At 49.9% G+C, this 14,064-nt stretch overlaps 1 protein-coding gene across 1 annotated transcript; it reads left to right on the forward strand.

Moving 5' to 3' along the window:
• The first annotated feature begins 1,075 nt into the window (after positions 1-1,075).
• On the forward strand, positions 1,076-7,823 carry ERAL1 (Era like 12S mitochondrial rRNA chaperone 1). Its single transcript, XM_072639808.1, has 11 exons — positions 1,076-1,511; positions 1,740-1,880; positions 3,050-3,177; positions 3,287-3,364; positions 5,438-5,484; positions 5,866-5,927; positions 6,122-6,234; positions 6,320-6,559; positions 6,748-6,897; positions 6,996-7,076; positions 7,245-7,823. Exons 1-11 carry the CDS (start codon positions 1,433-1,435, stop codon positions 7,365-7,367), a joined length of 1,242 nt encoding a protein of 413 aa, XP_072495909.1. The 5' UTR covers positions 1,076-1,432; the 3' UTR covers positions 7,368-7,823.
• Positions 7,824-14,064: the final 6,241 nt, after the last annotated feature.

Below are 14,064 nucleotides of genomic sequence, written 5' to 3' on the forward strand. Positions count from 1 at the left end.
ATTGGGGAATGACTGAATAAGTTGCAGTATATGAATGTAATGGAATACTATTGTGCTCTAAGAAATGATGAGCAGGAAGACTTCAGAGAGGTCTGGAAAGGTTTATATGAACTGATGCTGAGCGAAAGGAGCAGAACCAGGAGAACTTTGTACACAGTATCAGTCACAGTGTGAGAGGACTATTTCTGGCAGACCTAGCCCTTCACATCAAAGCAAGGACCTAAAACATTCCCAAAGGACTCGAGGCAAAATGCCATCCACATCCAGAGAAAGAACTATGGAATTAGAATGCAGAATAAAGCAGAATATTGTCTCTTGTGTTATGTTTTATTTAGGTTTGTTTTTTTTCATGTTTTCTCCCATTCATTTTGATTCTTCTATGCAACATGATTAATGTGAAAATGTATTTAATAAGAATATATGTGTAGAACCCATAAAAGATTGCACGCTCTCTTAGGGATAGAGGGAGAAGGAGAAAATCTAAGACCTATGGAAGTGATTGTAGAAAACTGAAAACAATTAATTAAAAAAAAAGAATGTATTGCAAATCTAATCAAAAGGGCTTTATACAAAAAGCATAGAAGAGGAAAAGCCTGATCTTGTTCATCTCCCAAGCTGGATATCATAGAGAATAATTACAATAAAGGAAGAATGGCTGTGGAGACCCCTGGAAAGAGATAAAATCCAAGAAAGGGGATATAACCTGTGCATATATGCACAAAGGCTTGCTGTAGCTGTGGTTCAGCTGTTTTCAGTTTTATCTGACTCCCCATGATCCCATCTGGGTTTTTCCAGGCAGAGATTCTGGAGGGGTGGGTCATTTCTTTCTCCAGCTCATTTGACAGATGGGGAAACTGAGGCAGGCAGGGCGAAATGACTTGCCCAGGGTCACACAGATGGTAAAGGCACAGGCATACTTAAGGCTTTATCTACATACACAGGAACCTGAGGTCCCAACAGACCTCCCACCGGTGGGGTGAGGCCCGGGGCACCCACATGCCTTTCTCTAGACGCGGGGGTGGGGGTGGGGTGGGGTGTAAAAGGATGGGCGGAGCGGGAGGGAGGAACGGTCACGTGGGGTTGTCCTGAACTGAAGGGGAGCACGTGACGGGAGCGTTTGGGTGCGAGTCCATGGAGGCGGAAACAGAACTGGTTTTGTCTACCTGGTGCGGGAGTCGCGGGCCACCTGGGGAGGCGGCTTGGGGCCGAGAGTGGCCTCCTCGTGACGGGGGAGGGGCCTCTGCCTGTCCTTCCTCGGGGTTCTCCCGGGCCTAGCGGCGTGGAGGGGGCGGGGGAGAGCCAGAGCAGCGAGGCAGGGCCAACCCAGGAGTCCTCCAGTATCCCAGGCTCCTCTGCGGCCCTGCCCGTGCGGGCGGCTCGCTCACTCACTCCGTCTCCTTCCGGCCACTTCCGGCGCGGTCCGCGAGCCGACATGGCGGCCCCCAGCCGGACCGCAGCTGGCTGGGTGCGGGCGGCCCTTGGCATCTGGCGGTCGAGCAGAGCAAGCGCCGGTGAGCAGCCGCAGGGGGTGAGGGTGAGGCTTCCGAACAGGTCACGCGCAGAGAAAAGCGCCAGCCACTGGGGGGGCAGAATCTCAACTCCCGTGTGCTCCCGGGCCCCGCCCCCTTATTGCCATGCCTCCCAGGCCCCGCCCTCACCGTCCGGCCCCGCCCCCTCCGTGCCTCCTTGTCCCCCTAGGCCCCTAGCTAGGCTCAGGCTTCTTCTCCGTTGCCTGACAGCTGTGGCCAGAGGTTGGTGCGCGGCCCCTCCCGCTGGTCGCTGCTGCCACGGACGCGGCTCCGCCTTAGACCACTTCCTGGGGGTCTGCAGGCCGGCCGACGACCCCGCACCGCCGGCTCCTGTTGTGGCCCTCCATCGAGGTAAGCCATCCTGGGTGGGGCTCGGGCCCCCTGGGGCTCAGGCTTGCTGGTGGGCAGGGTGGGTGCTCGTCCCCGCCTTACAGAGGGGGGAAACTGAGGCCCGGAGGGGGAAGCAGAAATTCTATGTATAAGGGCCTTACTCTGGGCAGCGAAGACGAACCATTGTTTCAATGATAGTGATTATAGGTAGCCAGCATCTATGTACAGATACCTCGTATACATGTATGTACAGATACACCTGTATTACAGATACTTCACAGCAACCCCGCAGGCAGGGGCCCTGGTTGTCCCCATTTTAGAGGGGGGTAAAGGAACACAGTTTCAGTAACTTGCCCAGGGTCACCCAGTTAGTTAGTGAGTGACTGAGGCTGGATTTGAACTCAGGTCTTCTGACTACAGGTCCAGCACCAGCCAGCTATCTGTACTGTTGGTTTCCCTTGAAATTCTCTTTATTTTATTTTACGTCTTTAAAAACATGCTTCTGAGAAGGGAGCCAATGGGGAATAGATGTTTCTTCTTGAAATAAGAAAGGTAAAGACTCTCCGGCATGGGGCCTAGCATCAGGTCAAAGTGGTATAAGATAGGGGATGATGGGGCAAAGCAGAATCCAGAATGCGAGTGGTCATTGATGTAGCTGGAAGGATCAGGGAAAGTGCCATGGAGTATTTGGCCCCTGGGATCCTGAGATGAAAAATGCAAATACATTCAGGGCATGAGAGAGAGTAAGAGACAGCCTGTGGAGAGAAGCCTAGAAAGTGGGCTACGAAAACAGCTGGATGGGTGCTTGATGGCCTTGGTTTGGTGAAGTCACTTTCCCTCAGAGTCAGAATATGAACCCCGGTCAGATTTTATCAAGGGCATTGTAGTTAGGATAAGAATCACTCGAACTCATAAAGCAGCTGGTCACAGGTTAGAACAGCCTGTCCTCATCTTAGAGTTGGGGACGTTGTCTCAGGGAAGGGGAGCTGACTGGCCCCCTTACTCACACTCAAAGCTGGGTGAGTCATTGGTGACGAGACTAGGACCTCAGGCTCCTCTTTCTCAGGCCTGCTTTCTGGTTTCATTTCTAGCCTACAGGCAGCTTTTCAAAGAAGTATTGTTCTGGCAGTTAGTGGAGAAGGACTGGGTCACTGGGTCATATGACCACTCTCTGTTGTTTCTCCTCCCAGACAAACAGGCTCTGCTTCTGGCTTATCCTCCCAACATGCCAGAGAACTCTCGGATCCTTCGGGTTGTCATCCTGGGAGCCCCAAATGCTGGGAAGTCAACACTTTCCAACCAGCTGCTAGGCCGAAAGGTATGATGCACCCTCTGTTTTCTGTAGCAACACCCCTGTCTCACTGTTTTGCCATCCCAACCAGTTCTAGAAAGGTCTGAGCCCTGACTCTCAACTTTGATCTTGCCAGGTTTTCCCGGTCTCCAAGAAGGTACATACCACTCGATGCCAAGCACTTGGTGTCATCACAGAGGACGAGGCACAGGTGGTGAGTGTCTGTAAGGTGTGGATGGGGTGAGTTGTGATTGTGGTGATGCTTATTGTGGAGGGAGTGAAGCTACCACTAGCTTAGCACACCCTGTAACCTAGTCTTTGCCTAGGATCCAGCCATCATTGGCCATGTCTTCTACAAGGGCCTCATGTCTCTGCCCTCTCTGCATCTGCCCTATAGCTTCATTTCAACCTAGGAAAATTCTTTGTCTTGCTCTCTCCTCATAAAGTCTCATCTTGAAACCTCTCCTTCAGTCCCTGAGTAAAAGTGGGGAGGCAGTGATATCTGGATAAAGAGGGCATCATTCAAGAACTCAGTTCATCAGATGTGTATTAAATGCAGATGACATGCCAGGCAGCATGCCAGGCACCGAGGCACAAAGATAAGCATGAAAACTAGACCCTGCCCTCAGGGAGCATTGTCCTGGAACATCCATGTGTCCAGACCAGTGACACAAGTGAATCAGAGGTCAGAGAAAGCACTGGCAATCAGAGGTGTGGGTGGTTCAACAAAGGCTTTGGGGTAGGAAGCAAATGTTGCCAGAGCTGAGCTTTGGAAAAAAGGGAGGTACATAAGAGGTGCAGCAGGTGAGAAGAGAGAGCACCCCACCCCTGGATCATGGCTTAGAAGGGGAGGCAGTGAATAGACAGCCTGGTTTGGGGAACAGTGGCTTGGTTAGCTTGGATACAGAGTAGCTAATGTGAAGCGGAACAGTGTAAAAGTGTCTGGAAAGGGAGCTTGGCACTGGTTGGCAGAGGGCACTGAATGCCAAGCTGAGCAGGGGATCACGTGAGCATTCTGTGCTTTATGGAGAGAATCCAGCTTCTCTGGGGATGTTGGAATAGAAAGGGAAAAAGGGATATGGCAGTAGAAGGGTGAGACTTGGCTGCTAATTAAAGATTGAGGCTAAATAAGAGAGAAGAAGACTCTGAGGGTGAAAATATGCTGTGCCCTCAGTGGATGAGGGTAGTTTGGAGGAGGGAGGGCTGGGAAGACATCGATGCCATTTAGGACATGGTGAATTTGAGAGGTCACCATGCTGTGAGACTGAAGGTCAGGAGCAGTGAGGGCTAGACTTGCACATTTAGGGTCAACTTCATAGAGGTGATCATTGAACCAAAGGGAATTGATGATATTACCTGAGCAAAGCATATGGAGAGAAAAAAGAAGCCGACCCCAGAGAGAGGAGATCCCATGGTTAGGAGCAGGACTCAGAGGTTGGCCTGTCTAAGGAGCAATCAGGTAGGTAGGAAGAGAATCAGGGTCAAAGCTCAGGGACAGAAGAGGTAGTTGTGTCCAAAACAGAAAAGAGGTCAAGGAGAAGGTGCCTGAGAAAAGGGCCAGAGTGTGGGGACAACTAGGTGAAGAGAATGATAGAGACCTGGGTGTGTCTGACGGGAGACTAATGGTGAGCGAGAGACTGGTGGAAGGGACAGGTCTCTATCTGAAGGAAGGAAACAGGCATTTATGTGCCCATCAGTGTACAAATAATATCTCATTTGGGCCTCACAACAACCTCAGGAGGTAGGTGCTGTTATTGTCCCCATTTTACACGTGAAGAAACTGAGTCAGGCAGAGGTTAAGTGACTTGCCCAGGGTCACACAACTAGTAAGTATTTTGAGGCTAGATTTGAACTTGGGTCTTTCCTGACTCCAAGCCCAGCAAGTCTGTGCACTGTGGGTGCACCTAGGAGACAAGAGGGGATGGCTCTGGAGCACTAGTAGAAGGAGCAGTTTTGGCAAAGGGAAAGAATGCTGAGGGAGGGGAGGTAATTTAGAGGACTTCAGAAATGTGCAGTAAGGAGTGGATGAATTGGGTTTTGGTCCTTAAGGTAGGAGGATAAAGCTTTCTGCTGAGAGAAGGAAGGGTAGGCTGTGGTGTCAGGAGCTGGGGAGATCTCTGAGGGGGTGGTCAAGTGGTTTCAGAAAAAGGGATGGAGGAGGATGGTATTTGGGTGCCATCCCAGGACCTGAACCCCTTGGTGGATTGAAGAGCAGTCTGCCTCCAGGTTGGACCTAACCCAGGCTAACCTGTCATTTCCTTCTTCTAAGACTGCATCTTTCTTACAGGTTCTCCTGGACACTCCTGGTCTTATCAGCCCTGCTAAGCGGAAGAGGTAATGACTGATACCTGGCTGCTCTAAGGGGGAACAGTCCTAAAATCAGTTAACATTGCTAGAGCACTTTAAGCTTTGCCCATCTCTTTACGTGTGCTTGCTAGCTCATTTGATCTTCCCAACAATCCTATGAGGTAGGTGCTGTGATTCTCCTGTTTTACAGATGGGTAAACCAAGGCACAGGAAGACTTTAGTGACGTACCGCAGGTTACATAGTAAGTGTCTGAGACTCAGTCTTCATGTCTCCAAGTCAGTCTCTGTATCCTTCTCTGATGCTTTGCTGCCCGAGGGAACCAGAAGCTTCCTATCTCTCTCCATTTTCACCCAGGACCACTTTGGTACTGGGCTGAATTCTTTCAGTGTCTTATATCTGTCCTTTAGGCATAACCTTGAGCTGTCCCTGCTGAAGGATCCCTGGAAAAGCATGGAAGATGCAGACCTGGGTAGGGCCCCTTCTGTCCTCAGGAGGAATTCTCTATTTGCTAAATTCCCTAGGGGTCATAACCAAATGGCTCCTGAGAATGGGGAGAATTGGGACAGGAGTGCTGCATATTCAGTGATCTGTCAGCTTTGGGTGGGGAGGGTTGGGAGATATTGACAGAATCAGGGGCATAGGATTTGCTGTTTTTCCTCCCAGTTGTGGTTCTAGTAGATGTCTCAGACAAATGGACCCGGGGCCAGCTTAACCACCAGGTTCTCAAGTGTTTGTCTCAGTTCCCCCAAGTCCCCAGTATCCTGGTTATGAATAAGGTGAGCCAAATGCTGAAAAAGCATCACCAGCCCTGCTGCTTTCTTTGGGCTTTGAAGGTGGACTGACTCCCTACCTTCTGCCCAGGTGGATTGCTTGAAACAGAAGGCTGTCCTTTTGGAGCTGACAGCAGCCCTCACGGAAGGTGTAGTCGGTGGCAAAGAGTTGCAAATAAAGAAGACATTCCCAGTTTCTAAGTCCCAGAAAGCCCCAGCAGAGTCAGACCCAGAGGCCTCGAAAGGTCTTGGGGAAAGGGTAGGCTGGCCCCACTTCCAGGAGATCTTCATGCTGTCTGCCCTGAGTCAGGAAGATGTGGAGACCCTGAAGGTCAGTCTTCCCCTGCTCCCCATCCCCAGGTAGTGCCATCTTTTCAGAAACCTAGATCCATTATCCTGAAGTTTTCTGCTTTGGGCACAGCCTTTGAGTAGGAAATGAAGTTCCCAACTGCCTTGGGAGCAGGGGGGTCATGCAAGGGGAGGTCCTGAGGCCAGCCATGTTTTTTGTGGTGCCCACAGCAATATCTCCTGGCACAGGCCCAACCAGGGCCCTGGGAGTTCCACAGTGAAGTGCTCACTAGCCAGACACCTCAGGAGATCTGTGCCAACATAATTCGGGAAAAGCTGTTGGAGCACCTGCCCCAGGAGGTTCCTTACAGTGTGCATCAGGTATAGGCCTTAGCTGCAGGGAAGTGGGGGTAGGTAGGGGGGAGGTCCTGCAGGCTGACGGTTTGGGCAGAACCACCTGAAGTGTCTCTTCTTGGCAGGAGACAAAACTGTGGGAAGAGGGTCCCAGTGGGGAGCTTGTGATCCTGCAGGACTTGCTCGTATCTAAGGAGTCCCACTTGGTGAGTGTTGGGGGAGGGGGACATGGGGAGTTGGGGCAAAGGCTAGATAGAATTTTCCCCTCTTCCTCAAAGTAACCCTGAAAGCTGGAACCTCTCTCCCATTTCTCTTCCTTTTCCCTCCCACCCCTAACAGACATATACAACCCCTATTCTCTGTTCTGCCTGCAGAGGTTATTGATTGGTCAGAGTGGGCAGCTGATCAGCCAGTTGGCACAGGAAGCCACTGAGGACCTCAGAAATGTATTCCTTTGTGATGTGCGGCTCCGTCTCTCAGTTAAACTTCGAAGGTGACCATCCCCACCCTAAGTGCCCTAGGGTCTGGCTAGGCACATGGACCTGGTGGTTTATCATTGAGTGCAATGGTGCCTGTGCCCAGCCCTGACAGGAAAAGTCAAACAAGTACTGGATGGCCCTTCTACCAGGCAAGTGAAGCAGTGTCTGCTTTGCCTCTGCCTGGAGCACTCAGCGACGCACCCTTGGAGTCACAGGAGCTTCTCTCACTGGTACTGAGGGCCACAGGCAACTGCTGTGCTTTTTCCAGAGCAGGGGCTTGCTTCCATCTTCATCCCAAGCCCCTGTACCTTGTTTAGTGGCCCCCCATACCCAACAGATGCCCTGTGTACAGCCCCAACCAGGCCCTTGAGGCTCTGGAGATGAGTTATGTCCACCCATGCTCATCACGCATCATCCTCACTCTGGATCGCCTTCTCTGGTTTGTTGGTGGTAATAAAATGACATTAAGAGAGAGTTTGGGTTCTCACTTTTATTTCTCCAAAATGGCGATAGAGATGAGATTCTCCCCTCCCTATTCTGTCCCACTCATATGCCCCTCATTGTCCAGCTCCAGGGACCTCTCTTCTTTACTTGTGGGCACGGTCACCAAGCGCAGCAAGAGAACCGTTACCATTACTAAACACAGTAATGGTAACGGTTTCCTCCCCACGCTCCATGTGTGCCATCTTCGGCCTGGCCCAGTCAGTCTCCAAGCTCTCTAGCTCTCCTGCTGCTCCTGGGTTACAGAGCTGAGGGTGACCCATACCAGTACATCATCTATACTGTAGTGTCTCATTGCAAACTTACAGTATACGATGATATCCTGGCCAGGGCACCATGTGGGCATGGCCATGCCCTCTACTCCAGGAGCCACCTAGAGAAGCAGTACAGAAAGGAACCCGGTGAGGAGAAGGGCAAGCAGGGGGAGGGGCAAGGGCCTCTTCCCCCCATAAACCTCCCTTTGATCCCATCCCCACCCTAGAGGGGCCAACAGTTTCTGAGCTACGTTCATTGGTTAGTAGGATAGAATTCAGGATGGAAAACAGGAGGCCATGGTGAGAAGTCCAGGCTTAGGGTCCTGGGTCCTATAGTGGGGAAGAGCCTGTGGCCTCAAGACCACATGCCCTCTAGACCCTCAAGTGCAGCCTTTTAACTGAATCCAACAAATACTCTGTGAAGTTTGGATTTAGTCAAAAAGCTGTACTTGAGGACCAAGAGGGCCATGTAGCCTGGAGGCCACAGGTTCTCCACCCCTGTGACTAGGACCAAGGTGGGGAAGACAGATAGCTTAGCACTGGGGATCTGGAGCCAGAACAGACCAAGGAGCTCAGGAAACTCCCAAAGAGAGAAAGGGGTCAGGGCAGGATAAAAGGAGAAGATGCGCTGGGCCTCTCAGTCACTTACCTGGCACCAAGAGCCACTGAGCAGCCTCCTGGGAGTGGATGGGCATCCACCTATCTCCACCTGGCCACTTCTTCCCCTTCCAGTCTCCTTATAACCCCGTTGGCCCCTCCCTTTGGGTGGGGTCCTTTGCCTGAGGAGGGTGGGGAGAGCCAGCTTGGCTGTGCTCCACTGTTTAACCCTTTCTGTGCTCACCTCTTTCTAGAGGGGATTCTTGGTTAAATTGGGACTAAGAAAATGGCCAGTTTTGCCTGGAGGTTGCCTTTTGGCCTCCACCTCCCATTGTCACCTCTCAGGCAGGATCCCTAGCACAGCTCAGAGTTGCCCTTCAGGAGCAGGGGAAGTGTGAGTCTGCAGCCTCTGTTCATGGTCCCAGAGTCCCTCTTCTGTGTGGCAGAGGGCTCAGTGTGGAGAGAAGAGAACTTGGCTTCATTTCCCTCCACTGACATTGATTAGCCCATGACCACAAATGGTCACCTTCTCAACCTCAGTTTTCTCCTCTTTAAAAGTTCAGTTCAATTCAACCAATTTGATATGTTGCATGTACATAACCATGTGCTAGGGGCTGCTAGATGACTTAATGGATAGTGTTGGACCTGGAGTCAGGAAGACGAGTTCAAATCCAGCCTCAGATGCTAGCTATGTGACCCTGGGCAAGTCACTTAACCCTGATTGCCTCAAAAAAAATAAAGTGGAAGGTTGTTGATCAGAGCAGTGACATAATGAGACTTATACTCTGCAACTCTCAATTTGGAATCTGAACATGGATTAGAGAAACTAGGAAGAAAAATCAATTAGGGGCTATTGAAATAGGTTCGGACTGAAGTGAAGTCTGTACTGGGCTACTAGCCATCAAGAGAGGTGTGAGTAGAGGGAGACCTGAGGGCCCTTTGGATGTGAGGGACAGTGATGGAGAGGGAAAAAGTGTGGGGACTGGCCTGGAGGTGGGGAAGTTTGCTTCTGGCCTTGAAGAAATAGGGGAGCTGGGAGGGATGATGCCTGCAGACCCTACCTCCCTATCTACCTTGACCAGCTCAGAGGCTCAGGTGAGATGATGTACGTAAGTAACGAGGTTTGCCAACTTTAAAATACTGCATTATCATTCTGGCCCTTTGACCCTTCCTCATATCTGTGGTCTTTACTGCTTGAGAATCGCCTGATCACAGTCCTGTCTCCTTCAGCAGCCAGCGCACAATGATACTGGGCACCCCTTCTCCCCATCTCAGTGGTCCAGTGGGGGTTGTGCCTGAGGGTTTCCAAAGGTATTGTAAGAGAGGACACCATATCTCTGTGATCTCTTCTAGAAGAGGCCTGTCTTCTACAGTGGGTGCTAGGGGACAGATCATCTGAATTGGCCAGGGCTCTCTTAGAGCAACTAACTGCCTTGGAGTAGAGAGCACAGGATTGTAGACTCAGGGTTGAAGGGCTGTTCTATAAACTGGGGTTCAGAGGTTAAGTGGAATCTTAAAGGCTGGATATCATCCTTGGTCTCCGGGTACTCCGCCCATGCAGGACTCATCAAATACCTCTCCCCTCACTGCTGTCCCGACCTGTGTAAGAAATCTAGGCACCAAGTTCCTCAAACAAACTTCCATTTTGTTCACAAGTGATCAGCACAGTGACTGGCACATAGGAGCTTAGTTCATGTTGATTGATTGAGTGATTCATTCCCTCTTTGGTTCTTGTTTCTTGGTAGGTAGTAGCCTACTTCAGCTCCTTGCCTGGGTACAAGTGCCCTTAGCTTCTGGTTGACCCTAAAACCTAAACCTCAACCTGCTGTCTGCCTAGGCTGTTGCCCAGTTCCTGAGGTCTTCTAAAGCCTAGTACACAACTAAAATCTAGAACCAAATTGGAAACTGGACAGGATGAGAATATGGAGAAGGGTGAGGCTATGTATGCCTATGCCCAAGATAGTTTGGAGATGTCCTGGATTAGGATGCTGGAGGCTCTCCTGGGGTGGGGCTGACTGGCCAGGCAGGGACCCTGATAAACAACCAATCTGCTATCAGGGAGGGGGTCAGAAACCCTCTGCTTATCAGGAGTCTGCTTGATCCAGGCCTGGGATGGTCAGTGTCCTCCACCCAGAGCTGATTCCTGCCAAGGTAATTCACTATGCCTCCCTCCAGGCAGAAAGGTGCTTCTCCATCCCACTGGAACAGAAATGGAAAGAAGGGAGGAAAATGGGTGCGTCTTATATTCTGAAAAAAAGCCCAAGGGTCAGAATCCTGCTTTCCTTGGAAGCACCTGGGTCTGTGTCCATCTACTGAAGAGCAAAGCATTCTACCTTTTCCTCAAAGGAACAGGTTCACAGCTTTGTGGATAGTAGGATTCCTCTTTGATCCTCTGAAATTGTGGTCAGTCACTGCATTGATCTCAAGTCCCTCCAAGTATACTTTGTTCCCCTGGTTCTGCTCCCCCTCATTCCTCCAAGACTGTTCAGTTAATCTTCTCTTACGGACCACTCCTATTCCATTACATTCACACACACACCAGTTTGGTTGGCTGTTCCCCAAAAGGTGAGCACCCCATTCAGTTTGGGGCTCCTACAAAGAGAGCTGCTACAAATATAATTCTGTGCATTCTACCAGCTCCCTCCCAATGGCAGAGGTGGGGAATCGTGTGGTCAAAAGGTTGCATACACTTTCAGATGTGCCTTATGTATTGACTCATTTGTTAATCTATTTTTTTTCTTTCTCTTAAAAAAAATCTTCATTACAAAGAATGTGGGGTAGGGAAGGATCTATTCAGAAATTAAGGTAAATTAAGATATCCATGAATAAAGCTTGCAAAACTGTCAAGCACTGTGTAAGTGGGAGCTGCTAATGTCAAATCCTGTATGTGTAAGAACACCCAACCCCCCCAACCCACAGAATAATAACAAGGACCTTGGAAATCATCCAATCCAGGGGTTCTTAACCTGGGGTCCATGAACTTGACTGAGAAAAAAATTACGTTTTTTATTTTCACTAACCTCTCACAGAAAGGGAGTATTTCCTCCAATTAATTATTCACAAATGATCCTTAGGTGGATCCACAGGCTTCTCCAGACTGCTGCCAAAGGGGTCCAGGACACAAAAGTTGTCCTCTAATTTAACCCATTCACATAATAGCAGGTGCTTAAAAAGGCTCATTGACTGACTAATAGATGAGGTCGCTCAGGTCCATTAGGGGAGGTGATTCGCCCAAGTTCATGCCACCAGTAAGTGACCAAACCAGCCAGCACTTGAATTCAGGTCATTTCCAAAGCTGCAACTAGGTGGTGAGCTCTGGAGTTCCAATCCAACCTCAGACACTTACTGGCTGTGTGGCCCTGGGAAAGTCACTTAACCCTGTTTGCCTCAGTTTCTTCATCTGTAAAACTGAACTGGAGAAGCAAATGGCAAATTGCTCCAGTAGCTCTGGCAAGAAAATCCCAAGTGGGATAAGGACTGAACAAAAACAATTCCCAATTCCAAGTCCAGCTGCCTTCCTGCTCCAATACACACACACTCACTGATATCAGCTAACATTTATGGAGCAACTACTGTGTGCAGAGAGCCTTGTGCTAGACAAGCGAGGAGATCCCAGATGAGGGGAGGGGAACCTTCTGCCCCCTCTGGATCCAAAACTGGATCCAAACGTCACAGAATAAATCCTCTTAATAAAAGGATTTGTTCTGTAAAACTCAGTCAAAAGGTTGCACCCAAGGACCTAGAGGGCCACTTGTGTCCTCAAGGCCTCAGGTTTCCCACCCCTGTCCCAGAGTTTAGATGATGAGGGATCAAGAGCTTACTAACAGGGGAAGACCCCATGGATACTACAGCTATCACAGGTCATACTACACATGAACTGTGTACCAAAGGGCTGTCACATATGATAAAAGTTAGAAAACAAAGGGTTATGTGAGATTGGAAGGAGAAGGTCATTATCAAGGAAGGCTTCATGGAAGAGGGGGCATTTGAGCTGGGCTTTAAAGAATGGGTAAGCATGTAGTAAGAGGAAAGGAAGGCATTCCAGGCATAGGGTACAGCTTAAGCAAAGGTGCAGCATGGGAGATTGGGGCACTCCACTCCGCCCTATTCTCCTTCAGAATTAAATTTCCTTGAGGGCAGCAGGGACTACTTTGTTTTCTTTGTAATCTGAGTGTCTAGTGGGATGCCTTCTGCACATTCGCACTCCTGACACCTTTCCTAGGTGGTATAGAGCCCTAGGACCTGGATTCTGGGAGACTCAAGTCCAAATCTGGCCTCTGACACTTCCCAGCTGTGTGACTTTGGGCAATTCCTTTAACTTCCGTTTGCCTCAGTTTCCTCAACTGTAAAATGGGGATAATAAGAACACCTTCCCAGGGTTGTTGTGAGGATCAGATGAGATATTTGTAAAGTGCTTAGCATGGTTCTTGGCACATAGTGAGCGCTAGATAAATATTAGCTATTATTATTATTAGCTAGATAGGGTAGAAGAGAAAAAGGAAAAGCTTTTTTTAGGATTAGTTCAGGGCATAGCCAGACACAAAGACACACAGACACAGACACACACAAAACTTCTTGCACATGCAGAGATATAAAGGTATAAATGTGTGGAAGGAGGGATAAATACTGTTGAAGTAAATTTAGAATCGGCCCAGAGTTGGCCCCTTGGTTGGTCAGCTTCCTGGCTCTGGGACTTACAGAGACCCATTCTTCTAGTACAAGTAGCTTCCCAATTCTGGGCCCTGAAGCTATTTGGAAATGGGGTTCCGGCCTCTATATTCAGTCATGGCCCAAAAAGAGCCTGGTGTCTAACTCCAGGGAAAATTCCTAGGTTGTCTGACTGCAAAGCATAGACAGGGAGAAGCCCAGGGGACCTGCAAGCCCTCCCCCAAATTCACATGCTTTCAGGGTGGGCCAGCCCTCCTCCAGCTGTTTGTAGGGAGATAAGGGACCGGGGTTATCTGGCTAGACAAGGCACCCTCCCACCCCTGCCAGCCCAGCCCAACAAAGAAGTCACTAGGGTGAGTTAACCCCTGCTCTGCCCTGGCCCTCCAATTCTGAATTGGGTGGGATTTCAGTTCCCAAGGCCCATTCCTCCCATTACCCTGGGAAAGTCCTGACCAACTCCATTTAGGCCTTCCTCAGGGTGATGGGGACTGAACCTAGACTGTTTTTTAAAATGTTCCTTTCCTCTAAAAACAAGTAAAGCACTGGTAAAGGGAAGGAAAGGTCTCTGCTGATGCCTTCCCACCAATATCCCAAGGAGCCAGAGCAGAAGCCTCTTCTCTCTTCTCCAAGAGAGCTGCTTTTCGGTTCCCTCTTCTTGTCCAGGAGATCTTGATCTCAGGACAGGAAACCTGCAA

Source organism: Notamacropus eugenii, chromosome 2 (genome assembly GCF_028372415.1).
Source record: "Notamacropus eugenii isolate mMacEug1 chromosome 2, mMacEug1.pri_v2, whole genome shotgun sequence".
Taxonomy (NCBI): domain Eukaryota; kingdom Metazoa; phylum Chordata; class Mammalia; order Diprotodontia; family Macropodidae; genus Notamacropus; species Notamacropus eugenii.